At 31.7% G+C, this 21448-nt stretch overlaps 2 protein-coding genes and 3 long non-coding RNA genes across 7 annotated transcripts; 1 reads left to right on the top strand and 4 right to left on the bottom strand.

Moving 5' to 3' along the window:
• Window positions 1–2907: 2907 nt before the first annotated feature.
• LOC136989505 (uncharacterized) lies at window positions 2908–3440 on the bottom strand. Its single transcript, XR_010882922.1, has 3 exons — window positions 3367–3440; window positions 3178–3295; window positions 2908–3094 (listed from the first exon to the last, which is right to left on the bottom strand). It is a non-coding gene; the product is annotated as an uncharacterized lncRNA (long non-coding RNA).
• A 2315-nt stretch (window positions 3441–5755) lies between these two features.
• On the bottom strand, window positions 5756–6138 carry LOC136989429 (uncharacterized). The gene is made up of 2 exons (XR_010882916.1): window positions 6028–6138; window positions 5756–5948 (listed from the first exon to the last, which is right to left on the bottom strand). It is a non-coding gene; the product is annotated as an uncharacterized lncRNA (long non-coding RNA).
• Window positions 6139–9429: 3291 nt separating this feature from the next.
• Window positions 9430–10280, bottom strand: LOC136989507 (uncharacterized). The gene is made up of 2 exons (XR_010882924.1): window positions 10192–10280; window positions 9430–9698 (listed from the first exon to the last, which is right to left on the bottom strand). It is a non-coding gene; the product is annotated as an uncharacterized lncRNA (long non-coding RNA).
• A 22-nt stretch (window positions 10281–10302) lies between these two features.
• LOC136989504 (venom protein 302-like) lies at window positions 10303–12902 on the bottom strand. Its single transcript, XM_067287689.1, has 4 exons — window positions 12836–12902; window positions 10731–10780; window positions 10546–10663; window positions 10303–10466 (listed from the first exon to the last, which is right to left on the bottom strand). Exons 2-4 carry the CDS (start codon window positions 10775–10777, stop codon window positions 10341–10343), a joined length of 291 nt encoding a protein of 96 aa, XP_067143790.1. The 5' UTR covers window positions 10778–10780; window positions 12836–12902; the 3' UTR covers window positions 10303–10340.
• A 573-nt stretch (window positions 12903–13475) lies between these two features.
• On the top strand, window positions 13476–14576 carry LOC136989466 (venom protein 302-like). 3 transcript variants are annotated; one of them, XM_067287621.1, is made up of 4 exons: window positions 13476–13572; window positions 14047–14100; window positions 14173–14290; window positions 14377–14576. In XM_067287621.1, the coding sequence occupies exons 2-4, from the start codon at window positions 14051–14053 to the stop codon at window positions 14491–14493; spliced, it is 285 nt and encodes a 94-aa protein (XP_067143722.1). In that variant the 5' UTR covers window positions 13476–13572; window positions 14047–14050; the 3' UTR covers window positions 14494–14576. The 3 variants fall into 3 exon arrangements, with proteins under 3 accessions (XP_067143722.1, XP_067143720.1, XP_067143721.1); XM_067287619.1 differs by lacking the exon at window positions 13476–13572 and adding an exon at window positions 13603–13618; XM_067287620.1 differs by lacking the exon at window positions 13476–13572 and adding an exon at window positions 13907–13941.
• The last annotated feature ends 6872 nt before the right edge of the window (window positions 14577–21448 follow it).

The raw sequence follows: 21448 nt of genomic DNA, 5'->3' as shown, positions 1-21448 counted from the left end.
GTCATTCGTCATAAATTTTATCGTCAAAATGTCGAAATTTTTTTGTTACATATTTATATTTAATTTAGGCATTGGTCTTTCTCTTTTAATAATGTTTTCTTTTTCATTATATGGTCTTGAGCCGAAACTTTTTTTAAAATTAATTTTCGAATCACTAGCCACGATATAAGGGCTAAAATTAAAATTATCAAAAAAAACTTACTTGATAAAACAAAATGTGTGATGAATATACATACCTAGTAAAAAAAAATTCTTCAATTGTATAAATATACTTTTAAAGAAACTTATAATTAAATATAACTTTGTGAAGAAACGTACATAAAAATAACAAAATATTCTTTACTTTTTAAATCTTAAAACAATCCACTTAGTCAAATAGCTCCCTACGAGTGGCTAATGAATGGAATCAGAGACGGTCCTGGTAGGTGTGCGGCGCGTGCATGCACGCAGGCTGCCAAATCTCGAGGGTGCCGATACCCGTCAATGTCAAATGCCTCTTTTGTCGCATCACTAGTATATCTCAAAGGACGCCACAGAGCTGTTGTAAATTTTAAACGTTTCTCACCATAGATGTAAATATGTTAAACTTAATAGTCATTTGTTTTCTAACTACTGTAATTCGCTTTAATACCAGGTGTACACGGAAATCAGTTCCTCACTGTACTGAGCTAGTAATTGGTTCGGTTAAGCTTTTGTTTAAGTAAAATTCTGGCTCTTTCAGCAGGGTTTTATTTATGTCCCCATTCCCTTATCTCTTAATTATTTAACTATTTCTTAGTAAAAATAAGTCAAAACCAATTACTTTGTACCTGAATATCTGTAGTCTTGGTACCGATCAATGTCAAATGCCATTGGAAAGACAAATTTTTATGACAACGGATATATAAATCATAAATTTAAGGAAAATAAATTTTAGAGCTTTTTTTTCGTACCATTGTACGTCTCATTCTTTAACTTTGGTTGTAAATGATGCTGCCAAAGTAACAGTTAATTTTTTAACACTACTAGAATTGTACACGTTTTTTCTCCATCCCCTTACAGATGGGACATACTAAATCGTAATATCACCGATTTAACATTGAAATCCCTAAGTAATATAAGATGGGAGAGCAGAATAAACGCAGAATAAATATATCAACAGTAGAGAGTCGAAAATCGGAATCAATTGGGGACTGGGTTTGTTCCGATTACCCATTATGTACAAAAAAATACATTAACCTGTCCGATGTTCAAATTTTTCTTCATTGCGTGTCGCTTCGTGTTGAATTTTCGTCGATTTTAAGCCTAACGAAAATTTTTATAATAATAATCGAGGCTATCGTATCATTAAAAAATTATTTCTGCATTTTGTACAATCAAAATAAATATATTTAAAAATATAAAAACAAAAAAAAATCATACTTTAGAAGTAAATTTAGTATCAAAAACGTTTCGATTCAGCACGACACAGTCCGACTGAAAATTGTTCCGATTACCGTGCGATTCCGATTAACGGAATCAATATATCTAATATTTTAATGGAGTTTTTTTTTAAACTCCTGTCAACCATACAGAACTATCATAAAAACATGCCAATAAACTCCTATCGGTTGGGTTAAGTTATAAATTTAGTCTAGGGTGGGCAACCTTTTTTATAACATGGGCCAGAATAAATTTTACATTATTTCCGCGGGCCGTAGTAGTTAATTGACGCCTTCTTGTGACTTGTAATTTTTTTAGTCTGCAAATATGAAATAAATAAATAAAAAGTTAATTACTACATTTATTTCTCTTATCGTTTTCGAAAATTACAAAGAATTGGAAAAATAACTGTTAATTAGTTATTTTCCAATTTAATAATCTATTAAAGATCTCGCGGGCCGGATAGAAACTTTTCGCGAGCCGTAGCTGGCCCGCGGGCCGGGGGTTGCCCGCCGTTGATCTAGTCTGCTCATGATTCACATAATCGGGCGAGGGTGGCCGAATATCTAGCAGGCGGCTAACAGCTCAGAACCGGTCCGGGATATAAAATTGGACGCTTTACGCGTGTGTCGCTTCTACCAGCTAAACCGGATGAGGTTGGTGCTCTGTAAACCGCATGTGTTAATGCCTATATAATCTGGCTGATTGGAAACTGACCCGGTTTCGACATTCCTTCCGCCACCGAATTATTCGAATATACAATAGCAATCTTATAGTTTTTTTTCACATGTAGTATAGAAATTTGTAAAAGATACATAATGCAGTTATAATAAAATATTAATTTTAATTAATTAAAAGTACGTTAAAATATGAAAATTTATATTTTATAAAATACAAGGGAAGGCCATTGGAAGGTGGAAGCAGCGCTTCCATCGCTTCCAATGACGGCATGCCACTGCATGTTAGGTAGTGGAATTCATTCACACTACCTTTGGGTAGTTATAACTGATTAAAGATGGCTGCACTCTTACAGCATATGGTAAGATGCAAATTCTGAATGAGGGATTTGCTGCCCCCAGAACTGTAGACTCCTGTACAAGTAAAAAAGTTAAAGGAACATTAATGAGATAATTGCCTTGAAACGCCAAGTTTTGAATTTTCTTTAGAAGTTTTGCTGTAAAAAAGCACAATTTCTTAAAGGGTGTGAGACAAATTGTAAAATATATTTTCAGAATATCAACAGGTAATATAGAATCCTGTATTCAAATATAAACAACGTGAAGAGTAGAATCATAAAGCATAAAAATATGTTTAATGTTGGTTTTTATATTCTTGTCGTGTTCACGGCGATCCATTCTTGGATACGAGATGAGAATAAACAGGATTAGGCACCTCTGTAGATATTAATAGATCTCGCCTCATTTTCTCATGAACATTACTTATGAACGTTAAATGGACGTCGCATTTTACTGATGATGAGATAAATGTAAGAGGAAAAATCACAAATTTTTTATATTTGCAAGTTAATTTTTAATTCATATTGGTGTTACAATAGCGATTTTACATCTTTTATTAATTATTTTCTTATACAGATTCCAGGACTGTGTGGATCTTCGCTCTCTTTTTTGCAATAAAGTGCCTTTCCACATTTCCCCAATTGATTCCAAAGTCCTCCGCAATTTTCATTTTCACTCTAAAAATAAAGGAGAAAGTAATCATACGTTCTTATTCGCAAATTATTACGATTTAATATTAATTTAATTAATAATTTATTACTTTTCCACAAACGAGACAGCAATCGCAGATATCAGTCACGAGGCCAGAAGGACATTCATCATCACTTTTGTTATGGCACACGTACGTTCCGCATGGTCTACATCTAAGTGCATTCACACTTCATAAAGACAAAATTACAATTAAATTAAGCTATAATTATTATTAAAACGAGTAATTAACCATATTTACTATAAGAAAACAGTGGCACATAAGTAGATGTAGAAGAAAATCCTGTGCTTTTTCCTCAAAAAATGTTCGGTGATGAGAGTTGTGAAAGACATTTAAGATTGTAAATAAGATTTTATAATTTTATTGTTAATATTTAAATTTTAAAATATTTTAAAACGTAAATAATTTTTGAAATATATTTTATTGAAATTAATAAAATCCTGTTTTTATTTACCTTATGTCGTTAATGTATGAACATTATATAAATATAAATATATATATATATAAGGTAGTTAAGAAGTCAGATAACCGGAATTTCTTTTATATAAACATATGTATCTATATATTATACTTATACACCCGTACATTCTATTACTATAACACCTATTTTTTAGTGTTGTTAAAAAATGTCGAATTGGACAATGGGTAGGAACCACACCGAGATTGATCAAACGAGGTAACAATTAAATATACAAAAATATAACATAAAAATGTTTATCTGTACTCAAATATAATTAAAAGGATGTATTTAATGCACGAAGACAGTGAAATATAAGCAAACGAGAATTTCGTGATACTATGCACGCCCAGATTATAAGAACGTATATCATATTGTGAGAATTTCAATTTTTTCGATGAAGCTATGAAGCAGAAGTAGTCCAAAATGGCAGTCAATAATCGAAGATCGACTGAAAATTTACGAAAAATAAAGATCTTGATGGTCTTATTGATAATCTGTTTGGGAGGGTTTTTCACAAATACATTATACAATAGAGTATTGTATCAATACAAAAAGAAAGACAATGCTTGGATGTTGAATCATAAAGTTTCAAGCTACCTGCATAATGTACGATGCCGTTTTTATAGGCTGCAGTAGCCACTAGTGTTAACATTATTATTTCATAATACAATGTGTACAGAAGAAATTTTCATGTTTTTTAATTACGTACATATTTTATTAATGAACTGACAAGTTATTTGTTGAATGTTTGGTTTTTTATTTGCATTAGACATTGGAATTTGTATGAGAAACTGATTAATATCAATAATAAAACTTAGAGAAAACCAGATATAGGCAGTACTATAGGGTCTAATATATAGAAATATCGTATAGGATGTAAGTAGAACAGAAGCCAAGTCTTTATTTTGTAATTTTAAGATTTTAATAGCTATAAATGAACGTAACCTGTAGCCATATTCAACAATATGTAATGTACAAGAAATTTTTGTAAGAAAAGATAGTTACAAAAATCACTACCAGACATCATCTGGAGCTGCCAATTTAGAGAAAACTGTATTTTATTACAGAGATTGTATATAAAATTTGCATATCTGATTGTAGTAGAATAAATAGTCTGCATGAGGTTAAACAAATGTCATTCTTAAAATTCATTTTATTTACATTTTATTATTTTTTCAACTCGGTTTGTTTACAGAAAATCAAGTAACATATACATTATGTTTATGTCAGCGTTCTTAAATTTTTCGCAGTCTATATGAAGGAAGACAGAGTTTTTTAACATTAATTCTCTATTATCAAAGAGTTAATGGTTCTATAAAATAATTTACGTAAATATATTGTATACAAATTGGAAAGTATTATGCGTCAGATGATTGTGTTTGGTGTATTCTTCTATATAAAATACTTTTCTGTTGTACAATATAAATTCTGCAATTGTACTGAATTTTAACAATTTATTTGATTTTCGTGGATCCATCGTTTACTCTTTTATAAATTAAAACTTTTAATATAAGACTTGAATTATGTAAAGTTTGTTTCAAATCGACACTTGTTGTGTTCGTTCACCCTCTTTTAAGGTTAATAACTCCCGTACTTTTCGTCGAAAATTTCTCAAATTTTGTGGAGAGGTTTGAATATTAGGAGAATCGATGCTATTAAATTTTGATGGTTAAAGGTCGACGGAGTGAGGAGATAAAGGGGATTCGTATCATACCTCCAGTAAGGCCGGACTTAAATGATGATTTTACTCGTTATTTGGCTGCAATTTCAAGTTTGTTTCTGTGGAGATCCAGGTTTCAGTCTCATGGTTTACATAAGTATTATGTTTGTGATACTCTGGTACTCGCCGAACGCATAATAAACATGACTTTTTTCATGGTTATACGTAGATTACTAGGTTTAGGCCGACTCCATAATAGAGATGGGCGAGTGATGAAGGAACAGGCTCGACATAACAGGGATATAACACTTACGAGATATTACGTTATCGTACTCGATGACGTGATATAAATCCGTCCCTAGCACTATTTTTGTAACTCAGCCATTTTCATTCACAGGTAGAACTTAATAATTCTACTTTATAGGCCTACAGTATATGTATATGGCAACGAAACATGGAATCTTTACTGAATATACTAAAATCTTTACTATAGAAATTTCTACTGTATATATAGATAAACAAAATATGTAATTGTTTTCAAGTTAAAATTGATTATAAATCATATTAGTTTTGCGATGGAATTTTTTTACAGGTGCCAACAAGTGACAACATTTCTGGTGATCCATTTGGTGTAAAACAATAAAGACCTCTTCCGCACCTACCTTCAATATTATTTAATCCTCCACATGGTTCGTTCTTGTTCTAAAACAATGAAACAAATATAAATATTAACATATTTCGTTAACGTTATAATCAAATTTATAGTTAAAAACAAAATTACCTTTCCACAAACAGCACAACAATTGCAGACGTCAATCACGACACCAACAGGACATTCTATTTCAGTTTTGTTATTGCAATCGTACGTTCCACATTGCGACACGTACGTGAATTAACACTGTAAACAGTAAAAAGTGATGAATTAGAATGAATTTGTTTACTTTTAAACAGTAAAACAATGCATATTTACCGTATAAAGCTGGCTGTGAACAGGAGGAATAGGATGGCAACGTTCATCTTCTGTAATAGAAATTTATCTTCGAATAAACTGTATATAAATTGTGGTTTATAACTATAGAACTAAATTTCAAATTTACTTGGGATACCTCTTAAAGTATGCCAAGTAAATTTAATGAACTCTGAGTGAAGTTCCTTAAATTGTGCGTGATGCTTACAACTAAAAAACCCCACGGCTGGAGTAATGCACCTCAGATATTACAGGGAAAATTGAAATTTTTATTTGTACTTCTAGTGATTTTGCAGACAAAGTGTAATGTTTTAGTCAAAGTAAATATTTGATATTATTTTTTATTAATATTTTCCACTTTTTCATTTCACACAATAGCAAATCCAGGAATCTTTAGATGAAGTGAAGAAAGTGAACAATAAATGCCTTCCAAAATTTTTTACAACTAGAGATACCCGGTATTACTCGAGAAAATCTTTCAAAAGAGAGTGCAATAGCATCTGTGTACCTTCTAAATCCGTCCCCAGCACCATATGCTATCTTTCGTTACCCACAATTTTTCATTTCCTGATTGTTATAACAGAGGCAAAAATGACCTACGAAGATATTTACGTTTCTGGACTTAGGACACCTTGAAATGTCGAGAAATGAGTAAAAATTCGGAGATAATTTCTGTATGTATAAATGTTTGTATGTATGGCACTATTTTATTTATCCTGTTTGAAGCTTAATAACTCCTGCGCTTTTTGTCGAAAAAACTAAAATTTTGCAGAAAAGTTTGTTTATTAGCGGAGTTGATGCTTTTAAAGTATGGTAGTTAAAGGTCGCGGAGTGGGGAGGTAATGGGGGTCGTGTGTATCTCCACGTCGGACTTAATAACGATTTTACTCGTTATTAGCATTTACAATTTTTAATAAAACTCATCCATATCTCTAAAATTAAGCTTTTTGCCGTTTTATAATCGTTAAAATTATAAAATATTTTAAAATATAATATGATAACAGATGACGCCACCAAAATTGTAAATGTTGCCGGGAATGTTGAGCAACTCGTTGCTGTTTTCTTTTACAAGGTATTGCAACTTTCGGGAATTTTAAAATTTAAGGCTTTCGAACTTAAAAATATTTTTTAAAAGGCTTTGTTATGCAATACACGCACAAAACACGCACACATTGAAAGTGTTTATAAATTAAACACATTATAACATAAATTATTTACAATAAATTATAGAGCCAGTCTGTGTTTGGGCTCCAGCAAAATCGTTCTGCTGCACTCTTTACAAGGCCTGATATATATTAACATCATGCCTGATGAATTATCAATACAATTTTTAAATGTTAGGATAATAAAGAAATTCGTACGTTGTTATACTTACTTTGATTAGTTGTATTCTCGAAGTAATTTATGATGAATCGCTTCAGATATTTTATAGTTTATTAAAGGAAAAAAGTCGAACGATAAAAACATCACTTATATAAGTACGTTTCGTAATTATTTTCAGCAGGAAATGTGTTGAAATCCTTTAACCTTGGGAAGACCTGATATTCCTGTTTAAATAATATATTTTTATTCGAATATTTTAATTTATTTATATAAGAAAGTCAATATTTAGGTAACAAATGAGTGTTCTAGTAAAGGATAACATCTGACAACATCCCAGAATTGGCACCAATTAATTTGTATTAAAAGAATGTTTATAACATTAACTCATTGTAGACTTCGCATTACATCACAGTTGGGTATTCATCCGTAAAGGGTGCAACTGCGATGTCATGTAACGCACCCCATTGGGCTAACTTGTTTGGATGAGGAATGGAAATATAACCGATCCGTATACTACACATAATAAATTTTTACAGATAATTTTTTTTTATTTACTTACTAATATATTGGACTGGATGATATATTAATCTGGATAATTTAGTTTTGTTATTTTCATAACAGGAATATGAAATCTTTCTAAAGATCAGGGAATTTGACTGTTACGAAACAGTATTATCTAAGAAGGTTTACGTATAGTTTTATTTTTAGGCACTTAAGGAAACATCAAACACCTTCTATCGCTGAGAAATGTTTATTTAACGAAACACTAACGTTTTCAGCCTAATAGAATAGGCCATCTTCAAGTGTAATTGAATTTGAACGTATTTTAAAATTGTAACGATGGAACCTCTGAACATTATACATACAAATTTAAAACTAAAATAATAGATAAATTAACAAATAAATAACAAAATAAACATTGATGCAACAACGATATAAATAATAAAATAAAATAAATAAAATAAAAATAAAATAAAATAAAGGTAAGGGTATTCCAGCTATTTAAATATGCCGATACCCATTTGTGAATCAGAGAGAGGGTTTACAAAAGTATGTGGAGCACCCTACCTCTTTCCCTTTTCCGAGATTAACGGATGGGCACTGAGTATCTTCTGTTGGCTTGTTCCGGAGAAGTTGATTCCAAGGGACGATCACCGCTAAATGGGGATATGTCGTCCTTATATTCGTTTTTGGCCTGGGAAATGATCAGATGGTTGAGTGTTGTTGGAGACGAAGTTTGATTTTGCAGGTGTTGGGTCATAGGTGGTCCGGGGAGACAATAAGAAGTCGTCGAAATGGGACATGTAGTGTAATCCTTAATTCGTGAAATGTTAGATTTATCCTGTTTTTCGGTTGAATGTTGACATTCTCATCCTTTAACAATAGACTGTTATACTTTATTAACGTTTGTTGGTGAGAAGGACGACAATCAATCCTTTTTCTGTGCGGTGTTTTCTTAACGATCGCGTTAGAGAAATATGTTAAGAATTTCTGTAAAATAGTCTCTCGATCGCACAGTTCTATATAAAATACTTTTCTGTCGTACAATATAAATTCTGCAATTCTACTGAAATTTTAACAATTTATTTGATTTTTATGGACCCATCATTTACTGTTTTATAGATTGAAATCTTTAATATAAGGCTTGAATTATGTAAAGCTTGTTTCAAATCGACACTTGTTGTGTTCGTTCACCCTCTTTTAAGGTTAATAACTCCCGTACTTTTCGTCGAAAATTTCTCAAATTTTGTGGAGAGGTTTAAGTATTAGGAGAATCGATGCTATTAAATTTTGATGGTTAAAGGTCGACGGAGTGAGGAGATAAAGGGGGTTCGTATCATACCTCCAGTAAGGCCGGACTTAATGATGATTTTAGTCGTTATTTGGCTACAATTTCAAGTTTGTTTCTGTGGAGGATCCAGGTTTCAGTCTCATGGTTTACATAAGTATTATGTTTGAGATACTCTGGTACTCGCCGAACGCATAATAAACATGACTTTTTTCATGGTTATACATAGGTTACTAGGTTTAGGCCAACTCCATAATGGAGACGGGTGAGTGATGAAGGAACAGGCTCGACATAACAGGGACATAACACTTACGAGATAAATCCGTCCCTAGCACTATTTTCGTCACTCCGCCATTTTCGTCTGCAGGTAGCACTTAATGATTCTACATACTTGAAGTTTAGACAGACTCAAAAATATTTTTTGAAATAATCTTTTAATCCTTTTTTACACCACCACAGAAGTAACAGTTAATATAATTTTTTAAAGAAAATACTTCTTAAAAACAAAGGTAAAAAACAGGTAAATGAAGTAGGAAAACTCGTATCTACCACTAGAAGGCCAGAAGCAGTTTAAAAATGGATAAGGAGAACATGGTGAAAGGAATTCGTGTTTTTAATGTAAAAAGTGTCAGATCCTACTGTGAAAGGCTGACATTTGATCATTTTTAACATTGTCAATTTTTTACCTGTTTTTTACCTTTGTTTTTAAGAAGTCCTTTCTTCGAAAAAACATGTTAACTGTTAGTTCTGTGGTGGTGTAAAAAAGGATTAAAAGATAGACTCAAAAATATTGTTTTTCTTTTGTAAATAGTCTGAACTTCAAGTATGAAGAAAATATATCCTGAGTATTCACGAAAAATTGTAACGTTAATGATTCTACTTTACAGACCTACAGTATATGTATATGACAAGGAAACATGTGTAAACTGGAATCGTTACTATAGAAATTTCTACTCTATATAGAGATAAACAAAATATTTAATTATTTTCAAGTTAAAATTGATTATAAATCATATTAGTTTTGCGATGAAATCTTTTTACAGATGCCAAAAGGTGATGCTGGATTTTCTGTATAACAATAAAGACCTCTTCCACATCTACCTTGAATGTAATCATATCCTCCACATGATTCGTTCTCGTTCTAAAACAATGAAACAAATATAAATATTAACATATTTCGTTAACTTTATAATCAAATTTATAGTTAAAAACAAAATTACCTTTCCACAAACAGCACAACAATAGCAGACGTCAATCACGACACCAACAGGACATTCTATTTCAGTTTTGTTATTGCAATCGTACGTTCCACATTGCCGACACGTAGTTGAATTAACACTAACACAGTAAAAAGTGATGAATTAGAATGAATTTATTTACTTTTAAACAATAAAACAATATTTACCATATAAAGCTGGCTGTGAACAGGAGGAATAGAATGGCAACGTTCATCTTCTGTAATACAAATTTGTCTTGGAATAAACTGTATATAAATTGTGGTTTATAACTATAGAACTAAATTTCAAATTTACTTGGGATACCTCTGAAAGTATGCCAAGTAAATTTAATGAACTCTGAGTGAAGTTCCTTAAATTGTGCGTGATGCTTACAACTAAAGAACCCCACGGCTGGAGTAATGCACCTCAGATATTACAGGGAAAATTGAAATTTTTATTTGTACTTCTAGTGATTTTGCAGACAAAGTGTAATGTTTTAGTCAAAGTAAATATTTGATATTATTTTTTATTAATATTTTCCACTTTTTCATTTCACACAATAGCAAATCCAGGAATCTTTAGATGAAGTGAAGAAAGTGAACAATAAATGCCTTCCAAAATTTTTTACAACTAGAGGTGCCCGGTATTACTCGAGAAAATCCTTTAACAGGGAGTGCAACAGCGTCTGTGTACCTTCTAAATCTATCCCTAGCACCATATGCTATCTTTCGTTACCCACAATTTTTCATTTCCTGGCTATTATAACAGAGAGAAATTATGGCGATCTGGCAATAATGACTCCTCTCAGATATTTACATTTTTGGACTTTGGACACCTTGAAATGTCGAGAAATGAGTAAAAATTATTCGGGATAATTTCTGTATGTATGAATGTTTGTGTGTGTGTGTGTGTGTGTGGCACTGTTTTATTCACCCTGTTTGAAGCTTAATAACTCTTGTGCTTTTTGACGACAATATCTTTACTTTACTTTACTTTACTTTACTTAAAGGGGATAGAGAGCTGTGTGACCTTTATGTCAGACTTTTGCCCTAAAGAAACGGAAATAAGAGATTAGCAAAGAGAAGAAGTTAGTTGGAAGAGGAAGTAAGGAAGATAGGAAAGTGTGAAAAATAAGAGCAACTGTGGGGCCCCATGGGACCCCACGGGTGTTTGCATCGCTTAAGATAATCATTAGAAAAACAGTATTCAGTGATGGAAAGCTTTTCCAATAAAAAAACACAGTAATAATTAGGAAGACTTTCCCAGGAACAAAATTGTAGATAATTGCCTTCCATTGCTGGCCATTTGGCCTAAAATTATGGAGGGAAACACGCATTCCGGTACGGAATGCGTGTTTTTGGTCATACTTGGGTATACGGTACTTTTGGTTATAGATGAGAATTGGAACCACTTGTTCCTTACCGAGAAGAGAGTTCTAAGGGTAGCCCGAATAACATAAACATGAGTAGAATTACAAAAAGAAGGTATACAATATGTACAGTACATGCTGGTCGATGAGCTTCGCAGTAGTAACATGTAGCTTACATGCAGGGAGGGAGAGAACAGCAGAAATTCACAACAAATGGCCGATGCCAGGAGTCCTATTGCTCAGGAAAGTTCATAGTAGGTATGAGCGCCTTGGTCTTAGTTATGAATCGGGTCAAGGCTCTAAAGATCTCTGAAATTTTGCAGAAACGTTTCATTATTAGGGGAATTAAAGCTATTAAAACATGGTAGTTAAAGGTCGAAGGAGTGGGGAGGTAATGGGGGTCGTGTGTATCTCCACGTCGGACTTAATAACGATTTTACTCGTTATTAGCATTTACAATTTTTAATAAAATTCATCCATATCTCTAAAATTAAGCTTTTTGCCGTTTTATAATCGTTAAAATTATAAAATATTTTGAAATACAATATGATAACAGATGACACCACCAAAATTGTAAATGTTGCCGGGAATGTTGAGCAACTCGTTGCTGTTTTCTTTTACAAGGTATTGCAACTTTCGGGAATTTTAAGAATTTAAGGCTTTCGAACTTAAAAATATTTTTTAAAAGGCTTTGTTATGCAATACACGCACAAAACACGCACACGTTGAAAGTGTTTATAAATTAAACACATTATAACATAAATTATTTACAATAAATTATAGAGCCAGTCTGTGTTTGGGCTCCAGCAAAATCGTTCTGCTGCAGTCTTTACAAGGCCTGATATATATTAACATCATGCCTGATGAATTATCAATACAATTTTTAAATGTTAGGATAATAAAGAAATTCGTTGTTATACTTACGTTGATTAGTTGTATTCTCGAAGTAATTTATGATGAATCGCTTCAGATATTTTATAGTTTATTAAAGGAAAAAAAGCCGAATGATAAAAACATCACTTATATAAATACGTTTCGTAATTATTTTCAGCAGGAAATGTGTTGAAATCCTTTAATCTTGGGAAGACCTGATATTCCTGTTTAAATAATTTAATTTTAATTCGAATATTTTAATTTATTTATATAAGAAAGTCAATATTTAGGTAACAAATGTAGTGTTCTAGTAAAGGATAACATATGATAACATCCCAGAATTGGTACCAATTAATTTGTTTTAAAAGAATGTTTATAACATTAACTCATTGTAGACGTCACATTACATCACAGTTGGGTATTCATCCGTAAAAGGTGCAACTGTGATGTCATGTGACGCACCTCATTGGGCAAACTTGCTTGGATGAGGGATGGAAATATAACCGATCCGTATACTACACATAATAATTTTTTACAGATAATTCTTTTTTTATTTACTTACTAATATATTGGACTGGATGATATATTAATCTGGATAATTTAGTTTTGTTATTTTCAAAACAGGAATATGAAATCTTTCTAAAGATCAGGGAATTTGACTGTTACGAAACAGTTATGAAACTGTTTTATATAAGAGGATGTACGTATAGTTTTATTTTTAGGATAATTTTAAAACAGTGTGACGTATCCGAAGATTTTTAACAGTAAATCCATATACATTCGATAAAGTAAGTATATAGTAATCATAAGCTTACATGATATGAATTCTTACAGGTAAGATCTGTATCAATAAATTACCACTAGTGGTGTTAATGTATATATATAAATGTATGTACTATTAATGATTATAATGTTCTCTCTCTAGATATATATAAATATATATTATGTATGAACGTACGTATACAATTGCGTTGGTGTGCGTGTGTATATACTCGTCTGTATGTATAAAATAGATATATATTTTTATATACGGGAATACGTACTTAAAATATATCATTGTAAAGATACTTTTGAGCCGTTCTGTGTGTGTATGTATAAAATATATGTTTATATACCACTGACACAAAATAAACTTAATCAAGATTTTGTTACATGCAGTAAATAATATTTCATCAATTATTTGTTTTAAAATATTTTAAAATTTATATAAAATGTTAAAAATTATGAAATCTTATCCACTTTTTTAAATTTCTTACTTTCAGGAAAATGCACAGGATTTTCTTCTACGTCTACATATGTGCCACCGTTTTCGTATGGTAAGTCCAGATTAATTACTTGACTGAATTATAATTATGGCCTTATTTCATTGTAATTTTATGTTTATCAAGCGTGAATGCACTGAGATGTAAAGAATGCGGAACGTACGTGTGCCATAACAAAAGTGAAGATGAATGTCCTTCTGGCCTTGTGACTGATATGTGCGATTGCTGTCTCGTTTGTGGAAAAGTAATTAACTTTTTAAACCAAATTAATAATTAAAATATAATTATGTGCGATTAAGAAATTATGATTATGTTCTCCTTCATTTCTAGAGTGAAAATGAAACTTGTGGAGGAACTTGGGATGAATTAGGGAAATGTGGAGAGAGACTTTACTGCAAAACAGAGAGCGAAGATCCATACAGTACTGGAGTCTGTATAAGAAACTAATTGTTAAAACATGTAAAATAATTGTTTTAACACCAATATGAATTAATATTTACTTGCAAAATATAAAAAATTTGTGATGTGTTTTCTTTTTGCATTCATTTTATCGCCATGAAAATATGACATCAATGTGATCTCTTATTCAAGAATTTAACAGGGACACTATCAGAACATTCACACTAATATTTCATAATACAATGTATACAGAAAGGTATTTTTGTTCTTAAATTATACACATTCTGTTAATGAAGTGACTATTTTTTGGGAACTGTAAAAATTAAAATTTGTATAAGAAACTTATTAATAGCGTTAATACATCATACAGAAAGGCCAGATGTAGACAATTGAACACACAATATAAAAAGAGCCTAAAAATTTAGTCTTTTGTCTAATAATAGTGATGCAGAAATGATATAAATTAAAATTTATTTATGTAAATCAAAAATTTACATTGTTTTTGAAGAGGAATGAGCTTCTATTTGTGTGTAGAATCTTATTATTAGCATATTATAGTCCTTATATAATCCTTATTCTACGTAAGATTATATCTTTATAATTATTCGCTTTTTAGTGACTATAAATGAACACAGTAGCAATAGTTATCAATATCTGTAAGGAAGAATAGTTTAGAAAATTTTTGTCAGGGATAATCTGGTGCTGCGAATTGTAGAGGAAACTATATTTCAATGCAAAGATTGTATATAAAATTTACATATCTGATAAATGTATGAGGCTATGAAGTTTTCAAATCTGTTATTACTAAAATGAATTTTATTTACATTTTATTATTCATTGAACTCGGATTGTTTATAGAGAATCAGACGACATATATGTTTACAGCATTCCTTATATAAAGATTTGTAATCTCCCTGTAGGATAAAAGATAGTGTTTTGCAATATTACTTGTCTGTTATCAATTAGTCTGTGGTTATATAAAATAATTTATACATATTTTGTATACAAATTAAAAGATATTAGGCGTATAAATGTATTTTATACATTTTTGATATAAAATACGCAAAATAATATCAGTACTTTATATGATTAGATATTTTTGGAAGGAACTACGCTGCCTAGAAACAAAAAAAGACATATTTATAAATTATTTGGGCATATCCCAACTAAAAAATTTTTATCCCTGAATTTCGTCTGAGCTGAAAATTTTTAGAAACCAGAGTAAGCATTGGAAACTCACTAGAAATCCTTAGTATTTATCAGTTGCGTGCCGTGACATTTGATGATAGGGAAGCTGTGTTTCTGTAAGAAGCCGACTTCCAGGGCAATCAGTTAATTGCGCGTCAGTGATGGCCTAGGGTCCATTCGTACGTGCGTGGTGGCGAAAGAGACGTATCTGACAAAAACCGACAAAGAAGAAACATAAAATAAACATATATTATGTACAAGATCGTTTGCTTTAAAACAATCAGCCGTTCGGACATCCCGGGCGTCAATGTGGTTCTTCGATGGTCGATCGAAGGTGGCCCCGGGACAGTGGCGTTGACAAGTCTGTAGGGCACGGGGAGACTTCCTCTGTTGGCGTCGGGGACACGGTCTAAGTCCGAAGTGGCACGGGTTACAGGTTGGCACAATAGACGAGAAACTTTTTTTTTTTTTTTTTTGCGCGCGTTGACACACGGCGTTTTGGTTATTCGGAACGTTAACCGAGTGCCAGGTGTCCTCGATTGTCGGGGATTATATCGATCTCCGTTCTTTCTTTCGTGCATTTGATTAGTCGTTCTCCCTCAATCACGCTTCCCGAGTGGTTGGTCCCTGGTTACTAAACGTAACGAGACTCTTACCTGGAGCGCGAGAAAAGTCAAAATCGAAGATGAATTCGATCTTCCACCGATGACAGAACGACTTCCGTCCGCGATTTATGGTTTCTGCTTGGCAGTTTGATATAAACAATGAGTGTCCGACTACAAACGACTTTTACTTATGTTTTTTTAAACTAATCAATTTTTCTCTAAATTAACCGTTTTTTCGCGTCTTTCGTGACGGGTCAGACCTGTCCGGTACATGACATTTCCATAAAAGTTTTAAACAAATACTGGAAATGACAAAAATAAACAATTTACGTATTTTACAGTAGTTCTAAAATACAAATAATACATACATAATACAAATTGACATGATACAAACAATAATAGAAAAACTTGTTTTTTTTATAAACTAACTCTATTCGGCGATTTTTTTCGACAAAGTCGTTAATTACTTTATCATAAAAGTCGCTGGTCGTCGACTCCGTCAACGTATTTAAAAGCACTTTTTCTATCGAAAGGAACGCTAGCGACGACAATCTTCCTCCGACTGAGTGTTCCTGGCCAATGTATGAATTTGCTTCGTGGTCGAAAAACTGCGCTCAGCAGACCCACTGGTAGATGGTCTCGTAAAAATTAACGATATTAAATCATATAATTCTTTTAGTACGTCTTTGTTCGGATCGACATTAATTATAATACTTTTTATGTCTAAGATTTATTTGTCAATATAGTCCGGACACGAATATAAATATTGCTATTCGCTACGTAATTTAGATAAATCAAAAAATTTCCCATAAAATTTACTTAATTTAAAGAATTAAAACACGCTTGGAAAAATTGTTTTTCATATTAAAATTATTAACATTTAAAAGTGATAAAAATTCTAAAGATTTTCTGACAATATAATTACAGTATAATTAAAAGAAAAATTATAATTAAGTATAACTTTGCGAAGAAACGTACATAAAAATAACATTGAATACTCTTCACTTTTTAAATCTTAAACAATTCACTTAGTCACATAGCTCCCTACCAGTGGCTAAGGGATAGAATCGTTGAAAGCGTTATGGTGTGTAGCATCCACCGGCTAAACCGGCTGACGTTGGTGCTCTGTAAAGCGCATGCGCCAATGCCCTTGGCTGCTTTACACCATTCAGTTATTCTCGCCGTGAAAGCTGTCTCGTAAGCGCTTCCATTCCGCCACTGATTATTCGAATATACAATAGCAATCTTATCGTTTTTTTCACATGTAGTATAGAAATTTGTAATAAGATACATAATGCGGATATAATAAAATATTAATTTTAATTTATTCAAAGTACGTGAAAATTTATATATTAGAAAATACAAGGGAAGGTTATTGGAAGGTGGAAGCGGCGCTTCCACCGCTTCCAATGACGGCACGCCACTGGTATTTATACATAAACAGAACTATTTAGAGGAAATTTTATCTCGAATAATACATTTTTTAAATAATAACAAAAATGCACATTTTACTCTTGTAAAATCCAGTACATCTGTCCTCAATCCTCAGGAATTTTTTATTCATTTAATTACAGGTCAGTAGAGACCTCGACTTTATTCTGAAGTGTTTACCTTTGCCGGTGTCTATGATCAATGGATAAACTCTACTTTAATATCAAATTGAAAAGAGCTATTGTTTATAAAATTCATCATTTTTTAATAAATTTTCTAAGTTTCTAATATCCTTGTATGATTTCTTTATTTTTGAAACTCTCTGTCTTGTTTCTTTTAGACCATAGATTAAATTGAAAGTTCTTATTTATTGTAATTTTGTAATTTTATAACCTAATTGTAATCTTTTTATAACCTAATTATTATGTTTTCTTGAATTTTCAATTTCAATATTTACATTTTTTACAAATATTTTATTGCATTTCATTTGTTTTTAACGAGATTTTGATTTGTTTATATTACTACACAGGTGGACATCCCCGAGTCGTGTATTAACTTTAATTATGTAAAAAATAAATCAGGGAAATGTGACTTTCTTTTAGGAACGTGAAGAAGTTCCTAAAAGAAAAAGAAGACTCTTCTTCACGTTCCTAAAAGAAAAAGAAGACTCTTCTTCACGTTACTAAAAGAAAAACAAGAATCTTCTTCACGTTCCTAAAAGAAAAAGAAGAATTTTCTACAGTTCCTAAAAGAAAAAGAAGACTCTTTTTTACGTTCCTAAAAAAAAAAAAATCTTTTTCACGTTCCTAAAAGAAAAAGAAGACTCTTCTTCATGTTCCTAAAAGAAAAAGAAGACTCTTCTTCACGTTCCTAAAAGAAAAAGAAGACTCTTCTTCACGTTCCTAAAAGAAAAAGAAGACTCTTCTTCATGTTCCTAAAAGAAAAAGAAGACTCTTCTTCACGTTTCTAAAAGAAAAAGAAAACTTTTCTTCACGTTCCTAAAAGAAAGTTCGAAGACAAGAACATTTCGAAAGTTTATAATCTTCTGTTATCAATACACTTGAATGTAAGGAATGTCAAAGAAAGTAATGTAATGAAGAATGTCTCGCGGATCTTCACACTGGCTAATGTAATTTCTGCATCGTTTGAGGAAAGGTGATATTATTTTTAATTGTGTAAACTTCTTTAAAATTTATTAAAGGACGTTAAAATACGTTTTCTTCTCTGTCTTGAAGAGTTAAAGTGAAAAATGTTTAGGAATTGTTGGTGTGTTAGAAAAAATACGAGAACGGGGTTTCATTGTAAGACAGAAAATGATGTTTCACATGTTAATAGTGATTGAATTTGTTAGAAAATATAATAATTTAAGTGTATAATTGTCGGTGTATTGTGTAAACGTCAATATATCTTAATTATATTTTAACATAATGTATCTATTTACGTCTACTTGTTCTTATCTATGATAAAATCTTAGAATGTTTTTAAAGAACTAATTGGTCCCTCGATGTACAACATTCTTCTAAACAACAATTCAGGCGAAAATAGTTTCTTTTACTTTTGCTGATTGCTCAAGCATTCATCGTCACGTGATCGAATTCGGGTTCCAAACATACGATAAGAAAATAAAATAAAACAAACAAACATATGGGTGGGAAGAATATTGAAATTAAATTTTATTTCTTATGTATACACTACTTATAATTGTAAGCTTTCTACGTATGTATAGGTATAAAAAGTACCTATGTTTAACAAATAACAAAAGCTCAAATTTATGCGAATTAAAACTTTTTATAACAATTTTTCTAAACAGCATATGGAAAGCATTCTATAAAATGACGTACAATTCGGTGACCGACGACCGAACTGTACATCATCGACTTATGTCTTGATGTAAAAATTCAATTAATAATTAAACAAAAAACATCTGAGACGTTCTTGTTTGAATAATAATATTTATTATTATTTTCTGTTTTAAAGAATGAGTACTAATGTTGAGACAGCATATCAGTAGGATTTATCTCGTATGACAAGGCTGTTTTGTTCTGTGGGCTGTGCCTTGACTAAGAACAATTACAGCCTGAAATTTGGTAGGATAAGACAGTTTCAAGTGAACAATTCAGATATAATAGCAGAAGCTTCTAATAAAATGTACCTATTCACAAATCTTTACTAAAGTTTGAATAAAATTCATCTTCATAAAATAGAAGCCACATTTCAATTGCCTGTAACACGGAAAGAAAACACTTTTTACAGCCAAACTGTGGGTTTTAAAACTGTGTATGAATATAATTATTTGTATAAAATTTCAAGCTTATAGCTGTAACAGTTTTAGAAATATGCCCACTTGTTCTTAGCAAAATTAAAGCCATATATTTCGATAGGAGTATATGGTTTTAATTTTCTGCCCGACTCTGCTAAGAACAAAAACGTGGCATTAAACATAATGATGTCTTGATTGTGCAAAACAAAAGCAACACTTTGATAACTAATAACTTTAGCACTATACAAGACTAGAATGATACGTAGCCTGTTGGCTCAACAGATGATAATTATCATGTAATTAAATTAAAATATCTTGAGTGTGCATACTAGCTGAGTTATGCTCACCCGAATATTAAGCAAAAAATATGCAAGGATTTTGGTTATTTTCCAAAAAAACAGTTTCAGTTATGTTTTAATACGTTGTAATGTCCACTTAGTGCCCACAGAGAGGAAATAATTGAACCGAATCCTCCTGATATTCGAACCCTGATTCCCCTTTGCAACTTCGACCATCTTTTATAGAAAGTTTTATTTTAATATAAATAAATTTAAGTAAAATTGTGTATTTTAATAATAATTTTATTCTAGTTTATGTTTGCGTACATTATTTATGTTATTATTTTTCGTTCCTGTTGTAACTGTACTCCATAGTGTTGCGTTATTATTAACGTTAATGACGTTCATTTTCGTGTTTAATATTCAAAGAATAAAAATTTATTACAGATCCATAAATGAATAAATCATTTTTTCTTCCCACAAATTCCGAACGAATAACAATTATCTAAATAGCCTGGATTGGTTTATTCGAATAGGGAAATGCGACACATTGGCGATCTTCAAAGGGGAGATGCCTCCAGCGAGGACTTTTATGGGAAACTGACCATTATTGAGGTGTTACAAATGTGTAGAAAACCCAGAAAACTATCCGCGTGGCTTGGCGCGAATCCACGACTCAGGTTGTCCGGTCAGGAACCTACAGGAGATCTTTACAATGATCTTTTTTTTTTATCGATTGTAAAGGGCGTTTTTCGAAATCTGGCAATTTTTGTATGCGTATCGCTTTGTTCGTCGTCGATTTTTCCCTTGCCGTAAAATTATGCAAATTTTCGTTTCCTTTCGCACGGCCGTGGCGTATACGAGACGTTTTTCTTTTTTTTTGGTTCTCTAGAATTTTTCTACTGGTCTTTTTACGGTACGTGCCTCTTTTTTTTCTTCCTTGCGTATCGAGGTTTATTCCTGACATCTTGCATTTTGTTTATTTTGTTTTTTTTTCGAAATTTAGAAAGAAAGAAAGAAAAAAAAACCCGAGAATAATAATAATAATGTCGACCGAAGTGTGATAATTTCGGAAGAATTCTGGAATAGGTGTGATTCGCTAATGTTCTTCGAATTGCTTGGAAGCAAATTTAACGATTTTGGGATGGACGAGAGAATTCCGTCCGATGTGAAATTGGCCATAAAACTAGGTTTGCAACACGTCGAGGCCGTTTGTACCGCTTGTTCCCGTGCGTCGAAGT

The sequence above is a fragment of the Centruroides vittatus genome, unplaced genomic scaffold, assembly GCF_030686945.1.
Source record: "Centruroides vittatus isolate TY-2023 unplaced genomic scaffold, ASM3068694v2 scaffold_576, whole genome shotgun sequence".
Classification (NCBI taxonomy): domain Eukaryota; kingdom Metazoa; phylum Arthropoda; class Arachnida; order Scorpiones; family Buthidae; genus Centruroides; species Centruroides vittatus.
The sequence above is the reverse complement of the archived record's forward strand: the minus strand, read 5'-3'. Positions and strand labels throughout refer to the sequence as shown.

What these genes read in the sequence shown, in the direction of transcription:
- LOC136989504 (XM_067287689.1), bottom strand. Translation starts at nt 10,777, where the DNA reads ATGAACGTTGCCATTCTATTCCTCCTGTTCACAGCCAGCTTTATATG. An exon ending in TTCACAGCCAGCTTTATATG is followed by an intron (nt 10,664 to 10,730) that starts GTAAATATTGTT and finishes TTACTGTGTTAG; the next exon opens with TGTTAATTCAACTACGTGTC. An exon ending in GTTGTGCTGTTTGTGGAAAG is followed by an intron (nt 10,467 to 10,545) that starts GTAATTTTGTTT and finishes TCATTGTTTTAG; the next exon opens with AACGAGAACGAATCATGTGG.
- LOC136989466 (XM_067287619.1), top strand. An exon ending in TGTGCCACCGTTTTCGTATG is followed by an intron (nt 14,101 to 14,172) that starts GTAAGTCCAGAT and finishes ATGTTTATCAAG; the next exon opens with CGTGAATGCACTGAGATGTA. An exon ending in GCTGTCTCGTTTGTGGAAAA is followed by an intron (nt 14,291 to 14,376) that starts GTAATTAACTTT and finishes CTTCATTTCTAG; the next exon opens with AGTGAAAATGAAACTTGTGG.